The sequence below is a fragment of the Mytilus californianus genome, unplaced genomic scaffold, assembly GCF_021869535.1.
Source record: "Mytilus californianus isolate M0D057914Y unplaced genomic scaffold, xbMytCali1.0.p SCAF_1, whole genome shotgun sequence".
In the NCBI taxonomy this organism is placed as follows: Eukaryota; Metazoa; Mollusca; class Bivalvia; order Mytilida; family Mytilidae; genus Mytilus; species Mytilus californianus.
Genome location: NW_026262581.1, coordinates 72,948,994 through 72,970,691, shown reverse-complemented (window position 1 = coordinate 72,970,691; position 21,698 = coordinate 72,948,994). Strand labels below are relative to the sequence as shown.

The 21,698-nt window shown below is 33.8% G+C and overlaps 1 protein-coding gene across 1 annotated transcript; it reads right to left on the bottom strand.

Moving 5' to 3' along the window:
• Positions 1-6,419: 6,419 nt before the first annotated feature.
• On the bottom strand, positions 6,420-14,699 carry LOC127723757 (uncharacterized). The gene is made up of 3 exons (XM_052230511.1): positions 14,073-14,699; positions 13,762-13,818; positions 6,420-8,873 (listed from the first exon to the last, which is right to left on the bottom strand). Exons 1-3 carry the CDS (start codon positions 14,668-14,670, stop codon positions 6,607-6,609), a joined length of 2,922 nt encoding a protein of 973 aa, XP_052086471.1. The 5' UTR covers positions 14,671-14,699; the 3' UTR covers positions 6,420-6,606.
• Between the last annotated feature and the right edge of the window lie 6,999 nt (positions 14,700-21,698).

Sequence of the window (21,698 nt, the reverse complement as noted above, 5' to 3'; positions counted from 1 at the left end):
CTATGTGGCGGTCAGTTTTTATTGATGGAGAAAGCCGGAGTGCCCGGAGAGAACCATCGACTTTTGGCAGGAAACCTGACAATCATTATCAATTATATAATTAAATATTGGAGTCGAGCGAACCTGTCACGTGCGGGGTTCGAACTCACAACCTCGGTGTTAAAGACTAGTGATACAGTAGTTGAACTACTTAGACAACTCGGCCACTAAGTTGTCTATAAAATAAAATTGAGAATGGAAATGGGGAATGTGTCAAAGAGACAACAACCCGACCATAGAACAGACAACATGAGAAGGTCACCAACAGGTCTTCAATGCAGCGAGAATTTCCCGCACCCGGAGGCGTCCTTCAGCTGGCATTATGTATTACATAATTCACACAATACAACTTTATTCAAAATGGAAAGATCCTTAATTTGTCATTCGTCTAGTATATCACTGGTAAACAGTGGAGTTCGTCTATGGTGCTTTAATCAAACAATTGGGAGCTCAAATTAAATGTCAAAGATCATTGAAAACCACACCAATGAATCTGCATTGTAAGTTTAAAATGACTGAAAATAAAAAAAAAATGCATTTTGTTTATATTATATTTGTAAAATATGAATGGAACAGAAGAAAAATCAGTTTACTGAAATTCTGTTTTTTATGTTTAAAAGGTTAAAGTTCCACGAAAATCGTTATCTGAAAAACAAAACTTTTAAAGTGTCGTTTTTTAAAAACGCGTTTTAAATATAAATTTGAAAAAAAAGTCACATTAACAAAATAAAAGAAGAATGTGTTAGAGGTCACGAATGCCCCCACTTAAGCTTTGCATTTTCAACGTTAAAAAGGGGCATAACTCTAGAACAGTAGAACTGTCTGCGAGTTTTAGTTCTTAGCATTGTGTTTGAATTTCATAAAATTTGCATGAGGCAAACTTAAGTTAGAGTGTGGAAACGAAAGTGGGACAGACGGACGGAAGAACGGAAGGATAGACGGACCGCTAACATATACACGAATAAATCTGTCTGTCCGTCGGCTTATCTACCGGTGTGCATTGTAAGCGCAACTTGACCCTAAACGGCTAGGCAGATATTTGCAGAGTTGTATAACACTACATGATGATGTGCAGAAAGGATTGTTAACCCGGTCTAACATGTTAAAGTTGAGAAAATAAATTTTTCTTTCTTTTATATACAAATAGTATTGTACGGCATGATATCTTTTTGGGGTTGACTCAATCACATATCCAGTCTTTATCGAAAAGTAATATAAGATATCCTTGAGTGATATATTTCATAAAAAAAATATATCATGCATATAAGTGTATAAATGTTATTTTTTTTATTTCAATTAATCGTTGTCAAATCTTATCCCAGCACCCCAACTCCATAGATCACAAGGTGTTTCGAACATCTATTTAGACCAATTAGAATAAACTAATTGACCATGGCCATGTCCATCGTCCTGAGCCTAAGTCATTGCATTGTGACACTTAATCTTAAAATACTGTATTTTTTTTAAAAGGGGCTCGACACCTCGTGATCTGTTTGACTAATAATTTTCTATAATATTTCTTTTCTATCCATGTTTATCAATTTAACAAACATAGTATAGAATATATTTTCATAATTTAATTGCAATATGTTAATTAAAGAGTTGCATATGTTGCTGTGTCTGTCAAGTTTTTATGCCTACGGAAAGCAAAAATAAGTCTTTTATCAAATAAGATTTGCCTCTTCGTCATCTTTTAATTTATCCCAGTGTTTTAAAAATATTGTTCTTAAAGTATGTTTTCTGTCTTAAAAACACTGTGGAGAATATCAAGGGAGGCCACTGTAATACAGATTTGGGTTTAACCATTAATGTGTCATTTCTTTGTTTTGTCACCTCCTGCATAACAGTTTTAATTTCATTTTCTTTATATCCCCTTTTAATAAGTCGTTCAGAAAATAACGCATATTGTGTTTGCAAATCTACAGGATTGATCGAACATCTCTTAAAGCGAAGCATTTCTCCTTTAATTATGCCTTTGAAAGTAGAGGATAGATGGCATGAGGACCTCTCTAAGTACTGATAATTTTCAGTTTTTTTGTGGAATGTCGTGAGGTCTAAGAATCGTTTTTTATCTAAATCGTGGGCCTTTGAATACAATACATCTAAAAACTGCATTTTAGTTTGTGATTTCTCGTATGTAAATTTTAGTAGTGTATGGTATCTGTTAGCTTGAAAAACTGTGATATTTCATCATCTGTACCTTCATTGTAAATTAAAAAAGCCATCGTCCCTAAACCTACAGAGGCTCAATATTTTCTGTCTATGTTGGAAAGTTTATAAAATACTATTTAAGACTTCATAAACTCTCAGATCGGTAATTTCAGGTGATATACTATTTCCGATTGGAGCTCCAGTTGAAGTTTTGTAAAATTTATCATTGAACATAAATTCATTATTTTCAAGAACTATCTTTAGAAGTTCCAATATATATCACAGGGGAAGCAATGGTATCGCATGTTTATATTTGAGTAAGGTCAGACTTTATTATATATTTCCATATTGCAGAGGGTCGAGTCAACGTCGGGCATGAGAGAAGGTTGTTGCTTACTATAACGGCCAACATCGGCTTACGCTGTTACAAGTCGAAACCACCGGATGTTTATTTGACAAGAAAGGATGGGTTAATGTATTCGACTGACATGCCTATGTCCTCTGGTCGAAGGAAAAACCACTTACATTCCAATTCATCAAATTTCAACCTCACTGTACTGAACTTCTGCAAAATGTCTTTAAACTGAATTTGAATACCTTGACTAAGTAAATTATCGGGGTCTGCAGAGACTTGATTGGGAAATAAAGTTGGAGGTATGCGTTTGGTCTATGTACGTATTTTCGCGGATTTCACGATCGTATATATTAAGAGCCTCAGAGGACTCGTCGATGGTTGTAGTGAACCGCACTTGACAGAGATGTTCATTTTGTTGTATGAAATGTGGCTCCGATGAGTTACTCGAAAGGCGTATTTTTCCGGCGACAGACTGTGCAAATTGTGGACTAGGCCAATCTTTTGAATGAGAAGGGTCGACGTGAGGCTCGATCGCGAGTACTCTATCCGGTTCTATTTCGGATAGACAGCCTTAACTACTCAACTAGCAGAAGGAGCCCGGAGAAAAAAAAACCTGAGTTCTACCTACGTGTTTTTTGGCAAGATCTGTGCTCCTGCGTTTAGCCACCATAGCATAGTTGACATTAAATCTGAACGCGTATAACGATTTTATGTTTGCTATAAGAAAGATCGCGATGTTATTCGACGACATGAAAGGGATACCGTTGAGTATGTCTACAACTAAGTCGTCAACTACTAGTGCCTCGAGCTCTAGAACTAGTCCGTCCCTCGAAAGTGTGAAATGGCATTCACCACTATTTCTAATGGAGTAACGCCGTCTGCTTGTTAAGCGAAGTGGTTGGTTTTCTGATATTACCTGATTTCTTTGCACTTCCGTAAGGCTTGTCCTTTAAGGATGCACGTAAAACTTTAGCGTCGGCGACCGAATGAGTTTCATCCAGTAAACTATTCAGTGCCTGTGAAATTTCAGGTTTTAATTAGGCTAGAATTTTATATCGCAGATCCGTTCCATATCGCTGTTTAGCTAAGTTATGAAAACCACGATGAATAAGTCTAAGCCAAGTAAGCACAATCAGACCATATAAAGCTGATTTCATACAGGAGCTTCTTGTGAAGAATGAAAAAAGCTAGGATTATCCTGTAACTTCACTTTCCGCTATATAGTTGATGTCCTCTCCTCCCACTAAATAATTCAAAGTTTCGTGACTATGTTGAACGCATCTATCACATTGAACTTGAAATAAAAAGATACGATAGTTTAGTCTGCCTCGTACATATTGGCTTACATCTAAAAACTGAGGGTCGGTTGAGGGCACTACCTTGCGACAAAAGAGATGATTTCAGCTTCCCAATTGTGAACTTTCCATTTCTATGTAGCAGCATTCAAGCAGCGCCTGTATATGAAGTTTATATCTTCAAGTTGAAACGATATTCAAGAGCTTGCATTTCCTATCATGATTGCCTTGCTGGAGGGTTACTACTCACAAGACAGCTATAATACCAAGAGTTCCAAGTGGAGAAGTTGATATATTCCCTTGGAAAATTTACGGACGCCACTACGAGTTGGTTGACCGTTATTGAATATCTGATTCACAGATGAAGACGGATATGTTCCAGTTGTTGTTACCTCAATCCCATCCTCTTTTCTTCGATATTGTGACCTATCGAATTAAACTTATAACCGGGTTGTACTTCAATAAGCAATACTACGGGTGCCACATGTGGAGCAGGATCTGCTAACCCTTCCGAGGCACATGAGATCACAGTCTCTAGTTTTCTATGTTGTGTTTTGTATACTGTAAATTTAAAGCATCAATTGATGGGTTACTCTCGCTGTATATTTTAGGTGACGACAAAGTTGAGAGTATCAACTTACTTGTTCCTAACAGAACTAATTCAATTCCTTAGAGAGTAAAAATATTCTAATCAAGGAGATCCGAGTATAACCTCATTCGTGTAATCAATGATTTCTTAAATTAACTATTTTATGTTACATTTCCTTTTCACAGTCCCTTATATGTGACACTGTTTCCCTGTCAGGTCGCATTTTGTATTATATTAATAATAATCATGAAACTGAATTCGAAAAAAAAGTATCCGAAAATAAAAATAACAATAAGTACTTCTGAAAAGCAAACACGTTGACGTTGATTTGTGATACTGCGAAGCGCTCCACACATGCACCTTTTTGGAAAGGTTTTAACTTGTAGTGCTTTGTGTTTAAGCGTTCCAGAAAAGTGCTTCAAACGCACCATCTTTAGTGTTAATATTATCATTTACCCCGGTAAAAAGTAAAATAACTTAAATAACGAACTTCAAGGAAAATTCAAAACGGAAAGTCCCTTAACAAAGGGCAAAATCAAAAGCTCAAACATATCAAACAGTCATATTCCTGACTTGGTACAGACATTTCCTTATGTAGAAAATGGTGGATTAAACCTGGTTTTATAGCCAGTTAAACCTATCACTTGTATGACAGTTGCATAAAATTCCATAATATTGACAACAATGTGTGAGCAAAACAAACAGACATAAAAGGTAACAAAATAGATAAAATATTGGTAATTGCTTTGTGTTTATTCTTTTATAAATCCTCACAATTTAACATAAAAAAATAAGAAGACGTGATATGATTGCCAATGAGACAACTCTCCACCAGAGACCAAATGACGTAAAAGGTTAGCAACTATGTAACCGTACGGCCTTCAACAATAACCAAACCCCATACCGCATTGGAATCTAACTATCAACATGGCTCTGAAATGACAAATGTAAAAAAATCCTAACGTGAAAACTAACGGCCTGATTAAATAAACAAAAACAATAAACGAAAAACAAATATGATAAACAGCAACAGACGATAACCACTGAGTTACAGGCTCCTGACTTTAAATTTTGACAGACACATACAGAATGTGGCAGGGTTACTAAAAGCTAGTTCAAAGCAAATAACAACAACAAAAATTATGTTTCTAAGACTTAAATATCAATTAGTACACATCCATATTCCAATGGATTTAGTGTAAAGACGTAATTAACAGTCAGAGATAAACCGGACCTTGTGCAATGCCAAAATCTAGATATCAAGATTGTAGACTGTGAATGTAGATATGTGTATATATATATGATATAGTCTATCAAAAATGAATATCTAATAACAGGAACCAATACAATTATTGGACAGTACAACAGACCACAACAACCATGTTCGATTCTGATACAATAGGTATACACAGACAAACAAAAACGAACAAGACATTATCCTGATAGCCTGATTTGATACACACACTCAATAAGGTGGGTTTAAACCAGTGCAAACAAGCCTCCCTCAATGATTTAATATACCAACAGGACGACCAATATCTTTTACTTAATGAGGGCAAATAGAAGTTTGAAAGCAATACTTTGGTATCAAATTTATGCACTTGTCTGGAAATAGATCAATACATTGCTTAAACTATAAAGTGCAAGCATGCGCAATAAATAGATAATGTAAACATGCACAAATTGAAGGACTTTTAGAAAATAGCATTCACCATTGTGAAATAAAATCATTAGAAATGTTCCTTGCGTCTTTTGCTTTGCTCTGCCTTATAACCTCGATTTCAAGTGACCTGATTTAACATCTGATAAAAAATTGAATCTTCTCATGATAACGAACAGACATTCGAACAATTTACCTATATTCAGATAATGGACTTGCAATTGAGGTATATTTGTTAAAGCTGTGCAGTTCTTCTTTATCTAATGTGTAAACGAGAAGGAAAAAAAGTAAATATACATGTATGTACCCCAATCAGAAAATATGTATTTGTTTTTTTTGGCTTGTTTTTGTTTATTTTTGTTTCTTTGTTTTTGAAGTGGTGACATAATTGATGTTATACCTCATGAATGAATTCAAGAGTCCATATCATTTATAACATTGCATTACCCGGCTTCCATTCAATATATTAAAATGCCATACAGAGATATGATTACTGTTTTGATTTAAATCGACAGTTTCAACTTCTTTGTTCATGTTTCTCAATAACCGCTATAATATCAAAACGCTGTTTCTTCACTGCAACGTCAAGTGGTGTTTTGTTATTCATACTACATAGTTTTGTATCAGCACCACATTTAAGCAATAAATGGACTAACTCTTCATGGCCGTTCTCGCAAGCACAGTGAAGCGGAGTGTAAAGCGCCTTTGACTGAATGTTAACGTCTGCTTCACCACATAAAAGAGCACGTGCAACATGCAGGTAGCCATCGTAGCATACTCTGTGTAAACATGCAACGCCAAAGTGATCTTTCATGTTCACTAAAGCTCCTTTTTGAATAAGAATATTTACTATATAACAAAGTCCTTTCTTTGTAGCGCAAAATAATGGTGTCCAACCTTGAGTTGTACACTGATTTATATCGGCACCATATTGAATTAAAAGATTAACAATTTCAATGTTATTTTTTCCGCATGCAAGATGCAATGGGGACCAATTTGTGTTCGATGTCAAACGAAGAGTTTTCTCTCGCTTGATTAGCATTCTCATTATATTATTTCCATCTCCATCAAAAACAACATTTGGCCAACCAGCAGTTGTGACAACATTAGATTTAGCACCCTTTTGTAAGAGAATAGTAACTAAATCCAGGTCTCTGTTCCAACAGGCGTAATGCAAGACAGTACCAAAGTCATCATGTTCTTTATTAACATCTGCTCCGTGAGAAAGAAGTAAACGAGTAATATTCTTATTTTTTGTAACACATGAGATTAACAAAGGTGTAAAACCGCTGTTATCAGTTGCATTTGTGTTAACCTTGCGATTCAAAACCAATTGTACGCAATCAACAGATTCACTGTAGCATGCACCATGTAAAACATCATTTGTAGGGTCTTGTCCGTCTAAAAAGAATTTGAGGAGAATTTCGTTGCCTGTTCTAGCTGCCCAATATTGTACTGACAATCCTTTATCATCAATGCACCTGATGAACTTCAAATACTTCGATCTAGTTACTGATGAAAGATACGTACACCAAAATGCAGTGAATCCAATATTATGTAAGGATTGGCTTTGAAATGTAGTGTCCAAATGACCATTAAGAACATTATTCGTTAATCTTTCCGCAAGAGTTTGAAAGTATGGTTCCCTTACTACAACCATAGTCTCATCATTCCGGACGCCATCAGCCTTGCATATGGAATGGACAGTAACTCTCTGCTGGATAAAACACGGAGTTGCATTTTTAAGAACGAATTCAATATCTTCGTCTGCCAAAACAACACCAACCGTCTCAGAAATTGACTCATGCACGAATCTGTATTGACCGCTGTCATATACGACATAAATTCCCAGCATATGTTCAATGCCGTTTCTAAAATCTTCTATTCGTGTTACTTTTGGTAACTTTCTTATTTGTTTAATGCTTTTGGTAGCTTCATGTATCCTGGTATTGTTTGTTTTATTGCAACAAAGGTATTCCATCCATGGAAGAAATGATGAAATTGCTTTAGACTTCTCATAGTAATCACTATGCATTAGATGACAGTCCAAACATCCGTCAAAAAGCATTAAAAAAACAAGACCTGAAAAAGCAATGTTGTTTGTTTTTGAAAGAATAACTATTTCTTCCTTAAGCTGATTAACTGGATTTTTAAAAAATGCAGCACCTAAATTTTGAAATTGCTGATCTGAAGCAAACAATCGGCAGGATATCGGAAATCGTGGTGTTGAAGTCGTTGATATTAAGGACTCGACATGTATATCAATGTCATTATTCAAATGACTCTTCAAAATCTGCACGCGTTCACTTGGAGTCAGACATCGGCATGGATCGTTGATATCAACAGAAGGTCCAAACAACACAAGTCTTGTAATTAGGTCTAGCGATTCACGATAAATTGAGCGTCGAGTAGTTGCGATAATATACGTATGCGTTTTGTCGATACAGTCGCATAACAGATCTTGCAATTTTAGCCAGACTTCAACTTTCTCTTGGACTAATTGCGATTTTCCAAAGCAGTCATCAACGAAAAATATCTGTTTAGTAGTTGGGACCCATTTTGATTGCCATTCATGGGGTGAATCTACTATATGTAACTGGAAGCCTTTGATTAACGATTTAAGAATAATGTGCCAGGCATTGAAGGTTTTTCCTTCTCCTGGATCTCCAACGATCAACACAGATCCGTTACGTAATAGTTTGTCTTCAATATCCAGAAAAGCACCTGTTTCAACAAAACAACGGTCCTCCTTGACCCTGAACTCAATGATCAGTTTTAGCTGATCTGAAAATAGAAAGACGTTTTTGCTTGGGATGTTTAATACTAATTTCCCCCAACTGTTTAACTAGGAAAAGGAAAAATAGTATGTCCTTGACTGGCTCTATGGTAGTACTTGATTATTCAAAACAAAAATTTGTATTCCCTAACCTAAAGGATGCACGAATATTTCGTGTGTGTTACAGGTAGCAAGTCACTTCGTACCTTGACCATTTCGTACCTCTGCCATTTCGTACCCAACATTTACCATTTTGTACCCACGATAAAAACCATTTCGTATCCTATGGGTCAAATGCATCTACCATTTCGTATCCTCATAGACTAAATACAATTGTTTACTATTTCGTATCATATGTTTGTAAACGTTTTCAATTTTTTAAGATATAAATCATTTTGAGATGATTTTATTTATTTTTTTTTTTTGGCAGGATTTATCCTTTATTAATTTTTCAACTCTAAAAATATGAGGTTGATTAACCAAAAAAAAAATAATTATCGCAACTGTTTGTTTAGATATTAACAGTTGTTTTTGTCAGGAAATGCAGTGAAAAGGGACACAAGCTGATATTCACCCAAGAAGGAAGCCATGCATAAAAAAATTTGCATAAGAATTTGCACTTTATGTGACCAATAAAAGAACTTGCTAAAACTTTTTCAATTTGAGAAATTACAAGTTCATTTATTTTGTATCCTTATATCTAACCTTCTAAATTTCTAAAACGTTTGGTAAATATCTTTGTGTGTGTGTGTGTGTTGCATGTTTTCTAAAGGTATCATTTAAAAAAAAATCCATGCATATGATGTAAATATTTAGGTTCAACTACACCTTACGATAATCAATGGAATATATCCCAATATTTAGGCACACGTCGCAATTTCAAATGGCACGTGTATTCAATAAACATTTTTAATCCAATTAGATAAAATGCTAAGGCGCGTGTCTTTAGTTACAAGTTTATACCAAAGTAACAAAATCAATGGCAGAAATGTGAACTGTTACTAAAGCGCTAGTTAATATTTGAAATAAATATCATAAATATAAAGTTTTACCTTAAAGAAAAATTGTTTATTGACTTTATTACTATATTATATCTCATAGGTGCTTTAATTTTAAATTTTAAGCATTTCTCGTGACCTCTACCGCCTTACAGTAAAAGTTCAACGAGACTGTTTTAACCAAGAAATGAAACACAATAAATCTTTCACGAGGTACGAAATGGCATACATACAAACCTTCAATGAGGAACGAAATGGTATACAGACAAATCTTCTATGAGGTACGAAATGGTATACATATAAATCTTCCATAAGCAAATGATAAGGTACGAAATGGCGCACATCAATGAGACAGTTTTTACCAAGAAATCAAAAACATATAAATCTTTCATGAGGTACGAAATGGCATACATATAAACTTCCATTAGGTACGAAATGGTATACATATAGACTTTCAATGAGGTACGAAATGGTATATATGATAATATTCCATGAGGTTCGAAATGGTATATATGATAATATTCCATGAGGTACGAAATGGTCAAGGTACGAAATGGTCAGGGTACGAAATGGTTTTTGCCAGGGTATGAAATGGGGGTACGAAATGGTTAGGGTACGAAATGACTATAATTCTTGTTACACAGGGTAGCACACGAATGAGATTCATCTATTCGTGGAGAAAAATGAATAAGGAATCGAATGATGCATGATGATTCTACTAGAAATGAATTATATAATATTTTGAGACAGAAACATGCCGACTAAAAGTCTAAGTCGGCAATTTCCATGTTTTCTATATGGACTGCGCTCTGATGTATCTCGGTTCCCGCAAATCTTTAATTTAAAAGAATCGTTAGACGAAAGAGCAATCTCAAGCTATTCTGTTACTCTAGTAACAACCGGCGTGTTTCTTATTTTTAATCCCAAGCGTTAAATTATAATGTGTCATAAAGCGATATACATAATAACAGCTAGGAGAAGATGTCTTTAGTCTTACATTAGGTCATTTATAAATTCATTAACAATTGGTATATTTGAATTTACCAATCCTATTACGTGACCAAGTATTAACATTTAAACAGCCGTTTGTGGATATGCAATTAACAAGGTATGATATGTAGACAACAGCAACACCAATCCTGTAACACGGTGCTACAGAAGGGTTTGAAATCATACCTTCGAAAATTTTACGGACGCCATCACAAGTTGGTTGACCGTTATGGAATATCTGTTTCACAGATGACGACGGATATATTCCAATTGTCCTCTTTCAACGAATGTGACCTACCGAATTAGACTTATCACCGGGTTTGTACTTACATTAGCAACACGACGGGTGTCACATGTGGAGCAGGATCTGCTTACCCTTCTGTGGCACCTGATATCACCCCCGGTTTTTGATGAGATTCGTGTTGCTTAGTCTTTAGTTTTCTATGTTGTGTTATGTGTACTATTGTCAGTCTTTTCGTCTTTTTTCGTTATTTTCCATGGCATTGTCAGTTTGTTTTCGATGTATGAGTTTGAACATCCCTTCGGTATCTTTCGTCCCTCTTTTTGCACTTTTTACTCGATAATGACACCCGTTTCTTTTCTAAAAATATTAAGGTATAAACTTAGCGAAAAGGAGACTAAATGATGGCATTATGAACGGATAGTTCAAATTCAACATCTATAAATCCATAAAGATAGATATATCTTTTATGATAAACAGTTTAATTTGTATGTTCATGTCTGTAGTAGTAATGACATATAAGACACATTCTCTTTCATTTTAATATAGATACGCACATATTATAAAGGAACGCCTTTATCATGTTTATTATTGGGAAGAAAATGAATTATAATACAATAACCGTATTTATTATATACTTAGTAGTAAATACAGATAAATTGTATGTGTAATACAGTCATTGGCAAGCGTGCTGTATCAGCCACCCGTGATGATATCGATATCAGCACGGTTGCAAAGGCTTTATCACACCTTAAATCCGTCATCGATTGCAGTCACTGTTGCAAAGGTTTTATCAAACCCCTAACTTGTATGACGTCATGTCAAACCTCTAAATGTATGACGTCATTTCAAATTCCCTTATATGTATGACGTCATGTCACATAAAAAACATCTACGTGAGGTACATGTATATAATAAAGTGTATATGATATGGCTTTTTCAATATCACACACCGTATCAACCCTCAACCAATATAATCCCTCGAGCAGAGCTCTTGGGATTATATTGGTGTCTCGGGTTGATACGGATGTGATATTGAAAAAGCCATATGATATTCTCTATTGATTTCCATATTTGACTCCATTGTTTGTGTTATACCTGATGTATTTGTACACTGGTCTTTTACCTGTATACTTGATTTACCTTCAATAAATTTAGAGTAACACGATAAAGCGTATACACAAGTCCGAATTCCAAAGTTTTGTTGATCACCATTATTCTCATTATAGAACTAAGAAAAAATCGTCTTTTACATGTATTAACAGATAAAGAGAGATAACTAAACAATTTTCAAACAATAGGAACCATTATTAACTTGCACTGGACTTATTGTTGTCAAAACGGATTGTTTATATATTTTTAAAAGGCTTAAATGATATTTCATAACAAATATTATTTGTTCCTTATATATACAGGGCATATTTGTTTAATTTTGATCTTATTTGCCTTTTTTGTATTTCTGAGGAATTACTGTTTTTCGAAATAGTTCTTTTCGGTAACTGAAAAATGATTATAATGTATGTAATCGATATAAAGACAATCTTCCTTGTTCGAGTCATACAGAACTATGTGACCTCTCTTTGATATGTGAAACATGTACTTCCTTGTACTTCCTTGTACTCTGATACACTGACCATCCACAAATCTACAAAACTTCAGGATAACATTGGCTTGTATAGATCACACGGTAGCCTTACATTCATCGAATGCACTTTTCATATCCAAAAACAATCACTTTCAGTACACAAAAATGTAACAACAGACAAACAGACAAACAAACATGCATACATATGTCTAATATAAAACGATATCATTCACTGACGACCATATTTGTTGGTTGATTGATTATGAAGTGACAATATTTATTAACAAGCATTCTGAGAGTATTGCATGGCAATACATAGTCCCCTACTGGTTAAAAATTCATTGTACTGGATCAAAATGCTAACTTGATTTATAACTTATCATGGTGTAAACTATATCACAAATAACAAGTCAAACGTGTGGAAAAAACTGATTATGTAAGTGAATTTTCAAAGTCCAAGGACCATAACTCTGCACAAAATCATCAGACCGAAACAAAATTCAATGTTGATATGTAACTTGTCATGATAAAACTATAAACCAATTTTCAAATCAATATCAGCAAGCTTGACGAAAAAAAGTGAGGAAAACTGGTTATTTGAGTGAATTTTCTAAGTCCAAGGACCATAACTCTGCACAAAATCATCAGACCGGAACAAAATTCGAACTTGATCTGTAATTGTCATGATAAAACTATATACCAATTATTAAATCAATATCTGTAAGCATGACGAAAAAAGTCATCGGTAGGGGACTAATTACCTAATAAGATCGTTTCTGTTCTGTTTGTTTTCTACGTGCTTTATACATGCTATAGTGGTTTAAAAAAAATATCCCGTTGGTTAATATACAACTCTTTTTCTTGGACTTAGTCCCAAACCACTGGTTATATTTCCTGCCAAAACTGGCACATAATTGACAATTATCGGTCTATTATATTTGATTTCAGTTTGTTTTATCTAAAAATTCCATGTTGGCCGAAACTTAAAGCATTTAAACATACTCTTTCCTAACTTTTATTCACAATAGACTCTCATGTTGAACTAGATCCACCTGGAAGAAAAAATATAACAGAAAAACTACCTTGCTCATCAGGCTTGGCCATAGACGTCACAATGTTCAGGATGTTTGAAACCGATTCTAAAAAGAAAAAAAAAACGTATATTTACTCTTATAATGTTCGGGTAACATACAAAAGTTTATCCATATCTATCCCTAAAACGTGTGATACAAAAAAAATGTTAAGCTTAGTATGATGTATTGATGGATTTAATCATGAAAACTTTTTTTATCTTTTAAACTGTGATTACTATTTTCTACGTAACTTTAAGTTTCATACCGAAAAATACGATTGATATTTCACAAAATTTTATAAACAATATGAAATATATTACCTTCTACAGCATCTAGTCGTTTTGAACCTTCCAACACCCAATCCGAAAATCTACTCGTATAGTCTTCGTCCTTGTCGGGGTCCAATGAAACATACCTTAAGCGATATATTATTTGTTCATACCTCTGTCCGCCAAGAGAAATCAATGCTTTAGATAACACGAGCCAATTTTCTTCAAATATATGATCCTGCAAGCATGCACGTAGGACGTGACCGTATATATCATTTCTGATTTGTCTTATTTTCTCGATGTTTGCACTCATACTGTTATCCATGGGATCTACTGGATTTCCCCAGCCGTTCATTGGTGGTTCCATTTTACACGTCTCCCGAAGTAAAGTATAGAGTAAAGAAATGTCAAAATCGTTAGACAACGGTTCACCATTGTCAGGATATAGTGTTTTCTTTTGGTATCCACGTAGATTTGGTTTTTTCTTCAGTTTAGCTTCATGCTTGGACAAAAAATTTGCTAGATCTACTGGAGGAACAAAGTTGTCGAATACGTATCGAAATACATCTGTTCCTACATCTAACAAAAGACGACACAGTCTAGCATAGTTCGAAGATTCTTTTGTCGTAGAATATATATTATCACTCATGTTATCCCCCTGCAACAGGATACACCATGTCAATATAAACTGGAGTTATATTTACAATGATTTTATATTCTATTACTTTTACCTGTGGATAGTAAGTTAGTTTTCGATTAGATTTATAATGTTGAAATCCAAACATCTAAATATATTTAGGTAAGGTTATCAAACTTCCTCTTAAAAGATCATACACATACTAAAATATGAGCGTCAATACGGGTACTGTTGCCAGGAAGAGCTAGGTCATCTTCCAAAAAAAAGTTTTATGGACAATTGGTGAAATGGGCATAGTAGGTAATGCAAGACAGATGATTGATCATAATACGTTTACTCTATATGATGGAACTGTAACTAAAAATATAAAATCTCATTAAAGTAAAAAGAAAGTTTCAACAGTTTTTTGACGAAATTTATAAAGTGTTACTAAGATCATTTACTAGCACAGGGTCGAAACTACTACTGGTAAACTGTTAGTCCCCAAGGATATCATCAGCTAAGTAGTCCATGCTTCGGTACTGACATGATTTATAACATATTTTTACTAAAATATCTTGCTGCTAAAATAAAGAAATTACTCTAGAAAGTAAGGTTCCAACTCCCTCAGGCAAGTTGACTGTAGCTGGATTTTGCTCATCTTTTTAAGTTCCTTTTTGGTCATATATCCCATTACGTTTCTACATATTTATACATCCCTAGTTTCTACATATTTATACATCCCTAGTTTCTACATATTTATACATCCCTAGCGTTCAAATGTTTGTGTTTGAACGTTCCTTAAGAAGGTAAATCCATAAACGCGATTCGGTCGCTCGAAGTTTACGTTGTTATATTTTCATTTACTAACATTGGGTCAATACCACTGCTGGTGGACAGTGATTCCCAAGGAGATACATGTAATAAGCTTAGTAATTCGTGCTTCGGTACTGACATTATTTATTACATATCTGATTAAAATTGCCCGTTGTTAAAATAAAGAAATTAAAGATCCAACTCTCTCAGGCAAAGTTGATTATAGCTGAATTTGACTATTCTTTTATGTCCCTTTTGGTCATTATAGTGCTTACGTTAATATCTATACATCATCTATGGCTTTCAAACCAAACATTCTAACTTATATATTGGTGTGACTTTTAATCAAAATTGTATTTTTTTGTTTTGTTTTATATATTGTATATTTATCTAGAGTGAGAGACCCATATTCGCCGCATAATTCGTGCATTTCTACTTACATCCGACCTACATTCGAATATTTGGAACTTTTTATGAAGGTTTCAGAAATTTAACTATATGAAAAAAATGTTTGATAAAGAAATTATCTTCAAAACATTGGTTAATTGTTCTAAAAACGCAAACTCAAGAGGAAATCACGTTGTTCGTGTACCATGGGGGACACATTTTCGCCGCAATGTATGATATGACAATCCTCATTATCCTGGTATATTATAAAAAACGAATGTTTGCCATTACATGAATTAGCTTGAGAGATCATTCTTATACGATTTTTCTCGCAAATATTTACTTTAAGACTGCGCATGATTGCCATATAAATCTTACATAATTGCCAAAATCATTTAAAAACACCTGCGTATTTCTCAATATGTGCAAATAACATTGGAAATGGGGTAAAGAGGAATATCAACTGTTCGAACATTACAAACAGCCTTTACCATTTTTTTAGGCAAGTATTGGGTAAAGGCACAAACATTTTACAGAAGAAATAGCAAAACGGCGAAAATGTGTCCAAGGCGAATATGCGCCACCCACTCTATTTGTTTATTTTTTTTTTCTGGCCTGGTAAGAAGTGAAAAGAAATAACCTTGCCCAAAAAAGAATGGAAATATATATTTTGCCTTACTCAATGAAGGTAGTAAATGTGTACAAAAGTGAAAATAAAAAAAAAAAGAGACTCACAAAAAGTGAAAATTGATATTCCATCAAACTCCGAGTAACATCGATATCGTTATCGAACTTCGAATGGTATGTGTTTTTGCAATAATCATAAGCTATGTATTTGTACTCTTATGTTCAGTTATGAACGAATCGGAATTGCATAATTTCAAATAGATTGAAAATGTAAAATCCATCTTAAACAATATCGGATTTAGTTTTCTGATATCATCAATCTAATACATGTATATGTTAGTGGCAATAAGTGAAATTAGGCATTAAGCTTAAATCCTTTTCCAATAAGCTAACGCCTAGGCAGTAAGTCTATTGCCTAAATGATGTTATGCATTATTCTTAAATCCTGGGATTAAAGCTTAAATTCTGAAAAATGTGTCCGCGGATTAATCGTAATGCCTTAAATGTAAATGCGAGCAAATAAAAAAAACATTTATCATTTTGTTAGGTGATTTAGGTACACCATAAGACATTTATAGTTTCCATCTGAGTTTGATTGGAAATCCATTTAATCAACCTGTCCTCTGCTGTTGAACTTTTTGGATACTACTCCCTTCCCCAAATTATTTTTCTTCGTGTTGCAGTTTCATGTCCCAAAGTGAAAAAAATAGTTCGATGGAATCTCGAGAAATATTTGCATAGTGATTATTAAGTTGTTTAAATCCTAGGTCTCCGTGACCTATTTATGTGCCTTTCCCAAAGTGCTATATAATACAGTTCCTCTAGAAAAACATCAATTTTTAAATTTTTCTCATCATTTACCTTTACTTTACTTTTTAAAAACCTTTCAAAGCCTCCAAAGGTAAAAATTTCTAATATTAGTAGAAACGGGAAGATGGAATTCACGGAGATCAAACACAGAGTCATCTCTGCTCTAAATCTAGTAGATACGAATTTAATTGAGTGTGTGTTATTGTAAAGAAAAACATACGAAATAAGCATATTCACGAATATTACTATAGATATCCAAGTGTTGCAAAAGTGAAAGGTCTGCTAAAGTGACGAGGAACTTATCTCAAAAGACCATGTATCGCTCACCTGGCATTTTTGTATGAAACTGATACAAGGCAATAATATATTACTGTTGATTGGAAATCACTACAAACCAGTGAAAGTCTTAAATGACCTATATTTGTACTCGACTGTACTGATTTTTACTCGACCAGTCTGAATTGGTCTGAATTTTACTTGATATTATTCGACTGTAGTCTGAACCATACTTAACAGTCTTAATTTATACTCGACCTTTACTCGACCAGTACTTAACCATTTTATACGCGTCTGAACCATACTCGACCAAGTCTGAACCATGTTCACCCTAGTCTGAACTTAATGTAGGACAGAAAGTCACAGAATAAATAGTCAAGGACAAAATGTCTCGGACAAAAAGTCACAGGACAAAAAGTCACAATTCAGTTTTGAGATTATTTTTCTTTGAATAAAAAAACGCTTATTTTTAAAAACATGAATTGTAATTTTATTGAATTATTATATATAAAGCAACTTTGTAAACAAAATTCATTCTGAAAAAAACAATGATATCATACAATTGTTCAGAAAACGATTTTGTCAAAGTGGCTTGGTATTTAAATGGCTTCATCGTGTCAAGAAATGTGTCCTTTCAAAGTTTAGCTAAATTCTATAAAATTTGATAAATCTTCATTTATCAAGGCTTATGAACGATTTCCTTAACTGTTAAATGAGTATATGTAATAAAAAGAAATTATTTCAAGAACTTTCTCTTATATAGTTAAACAATTTTAAACAAATTATTTGTGACTTTTTGTCCTATCAAATTTGTGACTTTCTGTCCTGTGACTTTTTGTATCTATCTATTGTATTTCATCAATTAAGGAACTGTTCTAACAACAGCTATTTCCCCTGGCTAGAAATGTGAACAACAATTTGAAATCCAAAATGTATTTGATATAGCATTGAAACCAAAATTTCACAATAAACATAATATAATCATCATATTCATCAACACTTATATATATTTGAGACGAATTATATATTTATATTTCTCTAATTCTTCGTCATATTATCCCTTTCTGCACCCATTGTATAAAAAAAAATTAATCAACGTGTGGTTCGTTTGATCTCAGTTCTTCATTGGTTAAAATCCGATTATGACGTCGAATTTTCTTGCTTTCCTCTGAATTTCCTATTGTGACGACATGAAAAAAGGCGCCCATGCCTGATGACGTCACATAGAAAGAGCACATCTTTTTGCAGATCATTCGAAAAGAATGAATTAATTTGCCTGCGTATTGTTTGAAAATCATTAGAGAAACAGATTCCACCACCAAATCTCGTGTAATACGATATTTATCCACTCTCGACAGTTAAATTTTAAATATTTAAAACGCTCGGCGAGCCTCGCGTTTTAAATTTGAAAATTAACTGTTTCGAGTGGATAAATATCGTATCACACTCGATGCAGTGGTAGAATCTATATATATTTGAGACGAATTATATATATATATATTCATAATTACAAACAAGTCTAAATTGAAAACAACGTTCAACCCTATGATTGCGTATATTCATAATTACTATATTGATATATATAATAAAAACTATAACACAAATTCCCTTACGTTTCGGCCATTACGACCTTCTTCATTGGAATAAATTACAACATTGAAACAACAATTACATTGCTTGGATACATTACGTTATAATAACTACTATGACGTTCATTTGCCGCGTTTTTTTCTTTTGTTATACAAATATTTTCATTATCGTTCATACATTGTGTTGAGTCCATCAGGCTCTAAAGTTTTTAATTTTTTTATCCAAAAGGCTTCTTTAGTTTTTCTGTAAATTTCTGTTCCAAATACTCTTTCTATGGCGGTAACTTTTAAATTTTTCATCGAATGATTATGCTGAATGAAGTGGTTGGCTACCGGATCTTCTGTTTTCTTTGTTCGTATTTTTGAAAAGTTCAATAGCATCCGTTGATATAGTGTATCACCCGTTTGTCCTACATATATAAATTTTTCGCATTTTGTACAATTAATTGCATATACTATGCCTACGGTTTTACAATTTATTTGTCCCTGAATGGTATATTCTTTCCCTGTGTTGTCACAAAATACCTTGGTTTAATTTATGTGTGAGCATAATGCACATCCATTAGTTTGTTTATAAAATAGTAAATTATGCTTCTTGTGCACTACGATGTTGTTATCGATTTAAATGCTACGATAGGCGGATCGGGGAATATTTTCTTTAGCCTGTTAGATTGATGGAGAATTTTAAGATTTTTTCTTAGAATTGAATGTATATTTGGAAGCGCTTTCGAAAAAGTAATTACTAAGGGTACTCTGTCGTTTTCTTTCTTTGGTTTGTACTGTAATAGATCTTCTCGGTTTAAAATGTCGACTTTTTTTAATTGAACTTCAGTTGACGAGTTATTGTATCCACGTTTTCTCATGTGCGTTTTTATTTCTTCTCTTCTTATTTTGTAATTTTCTTCTGTTGAGCAAATTATTTTGACATGAATACCGAGTCCATATGGTATAGCATTTTTTACAGAATTTGGATGGCTTGACGAAACATGTAAGTAATGGTGTTTATCTGTTGATTTTGTATAAAGATCTGTTTTAAGTTGTCCGTTTTCTATGTGTATAAACACATCAAGGAATTCGATTTTTTCAGTTGAGTAATGCATTTCTGTTTAAATTCGCGGATGTAAGTTATTGGACATTTCGTGAAATTTTTTTAATTCATCTAAACCATGTTCCCATATTCCCCAGATGTCATCAACATACCTCCAATATGAAAACGGGTGTAAATTGCTGTTTTGAAATACATTTTCTTCCCATTGTCCGAGGTAGGTGCAAGAATAATTCATGCATAGATGGGAACCAATAGCTGTTCCTTCGGTTTGTAAAACGTGCTTTCCGTTGAAGCTAAAATTATTATTTTCAAGTACATCTTCAGTTGGGATTGATGTATCAGATCGATTTTCTAATGCTGTTTTGCATGCTTCTCGTGCTTCTTTTCTTGGTACGCTTGGATACAATTTAGTTACATCTAAACAAAACATTATTGCATTGTCTGGTAATGGCTGTTGTATTGCATTTAGTTTGTTTAAAAAAACTGTTGTGTCTTTAATATAGGTGGGCAAGTTTCGTACATTTTCCTAAAGTTCGTTTTCCACTATTTCCGCGATTTTTTCTATTGGATGGTTCCGCCCATTAATTATCGTTCTAACCGGATGATTTTTTTGTGCAATTTGGGATTGGCTTGCACTTTTCCAGGACATGTTCCTTTCGGTAATAGATATTTTTTCATGTCTTTGTCTATTATATTTCTTTTACATAAATTCTCTATAAGTTTCTTTACTTTATTTTCATTTTTTCTGTGTGAGATCCTTATCTATTGCTTTGTAAGTATCGTTGTTATTTAATTCTTTTTCGACCTCTAGTTTATAATCTTCTGTGTTCATTATAACAACGCACTCGAATAATGGTCAAGTATGGTTCAGACTGGTCAAGTGTTGTTCAGACCTTTGGTCGAGTATGGTCGAGTATTGGTTGAGTACAGGCCGAGAATGGGTTAAGACTGTTTCAGACTGGTCGAGTAACAGTTCAGACTATTTTCAATGGCAAAGATAAGGGTCAAGTACAAGTACAGTCGAGTATGTTTAAGATTTATTTTAAAGTTATAAATGTTTTATGTAAATTTTTTGAGGTTCCTTCTGTTTATCCACTGATCAAGATTAAAAAGGAGAGGGTGAAGATCTAAGAAAACTTGAGTACCGGTAACCCTGTCATATGTTTGTGTTTCTTTCCCAAGCCAAGAACCTTGTTAGTAGTTATCTTTTAACAAATCTTGGTGCACCTTTTGTGCCAAATGTGGAGCAGGATCTGCTTACTCTTCCCATAGATATAATAGCCATTATATCTATGCTCTTCTGGAGCATCTGAGATCACCCCCAGTTTTTGATGGGGTTCATGTTGCTCAGTCTGGTTTTCTATGTTATGTTTTGTGTACTGTTATTTGTCCGTTTGTCTTTTTCTTTTTTAGCCATGGCGTTGTCAGTTTATTTTCGACTTATGAGTTTGAATGTCCCTTTGGTATCCTTCGCCTCTTTTTTTTGGTCATGTTGGGTAATTTGGGCA

Bases quoted from the DNA above. Each gene is read 5' to 3' on its own strand.
- LOC127723757 (XM_052230511.1), bottom strand. From the start codon at position 14,670: ATGAGTGATAATATATATTCTACGACAAAAGAATCTTCGAACTATGCT. The intron at 13,819-14,072 runs GTAATATATTTC...TTTTCTTTTTAG, and splicing joins ACGACTAGATGCTGTAGAAG to AATCGGTTTCAAACATCCTG. The intron at 8,874-13,761 runs GTAGTTTTTCTG...TTCTATTTTCAG, and splicing joins GGCCAAGCCTGATGAGCAAG to ATCAGCTAAAACTGATCATT.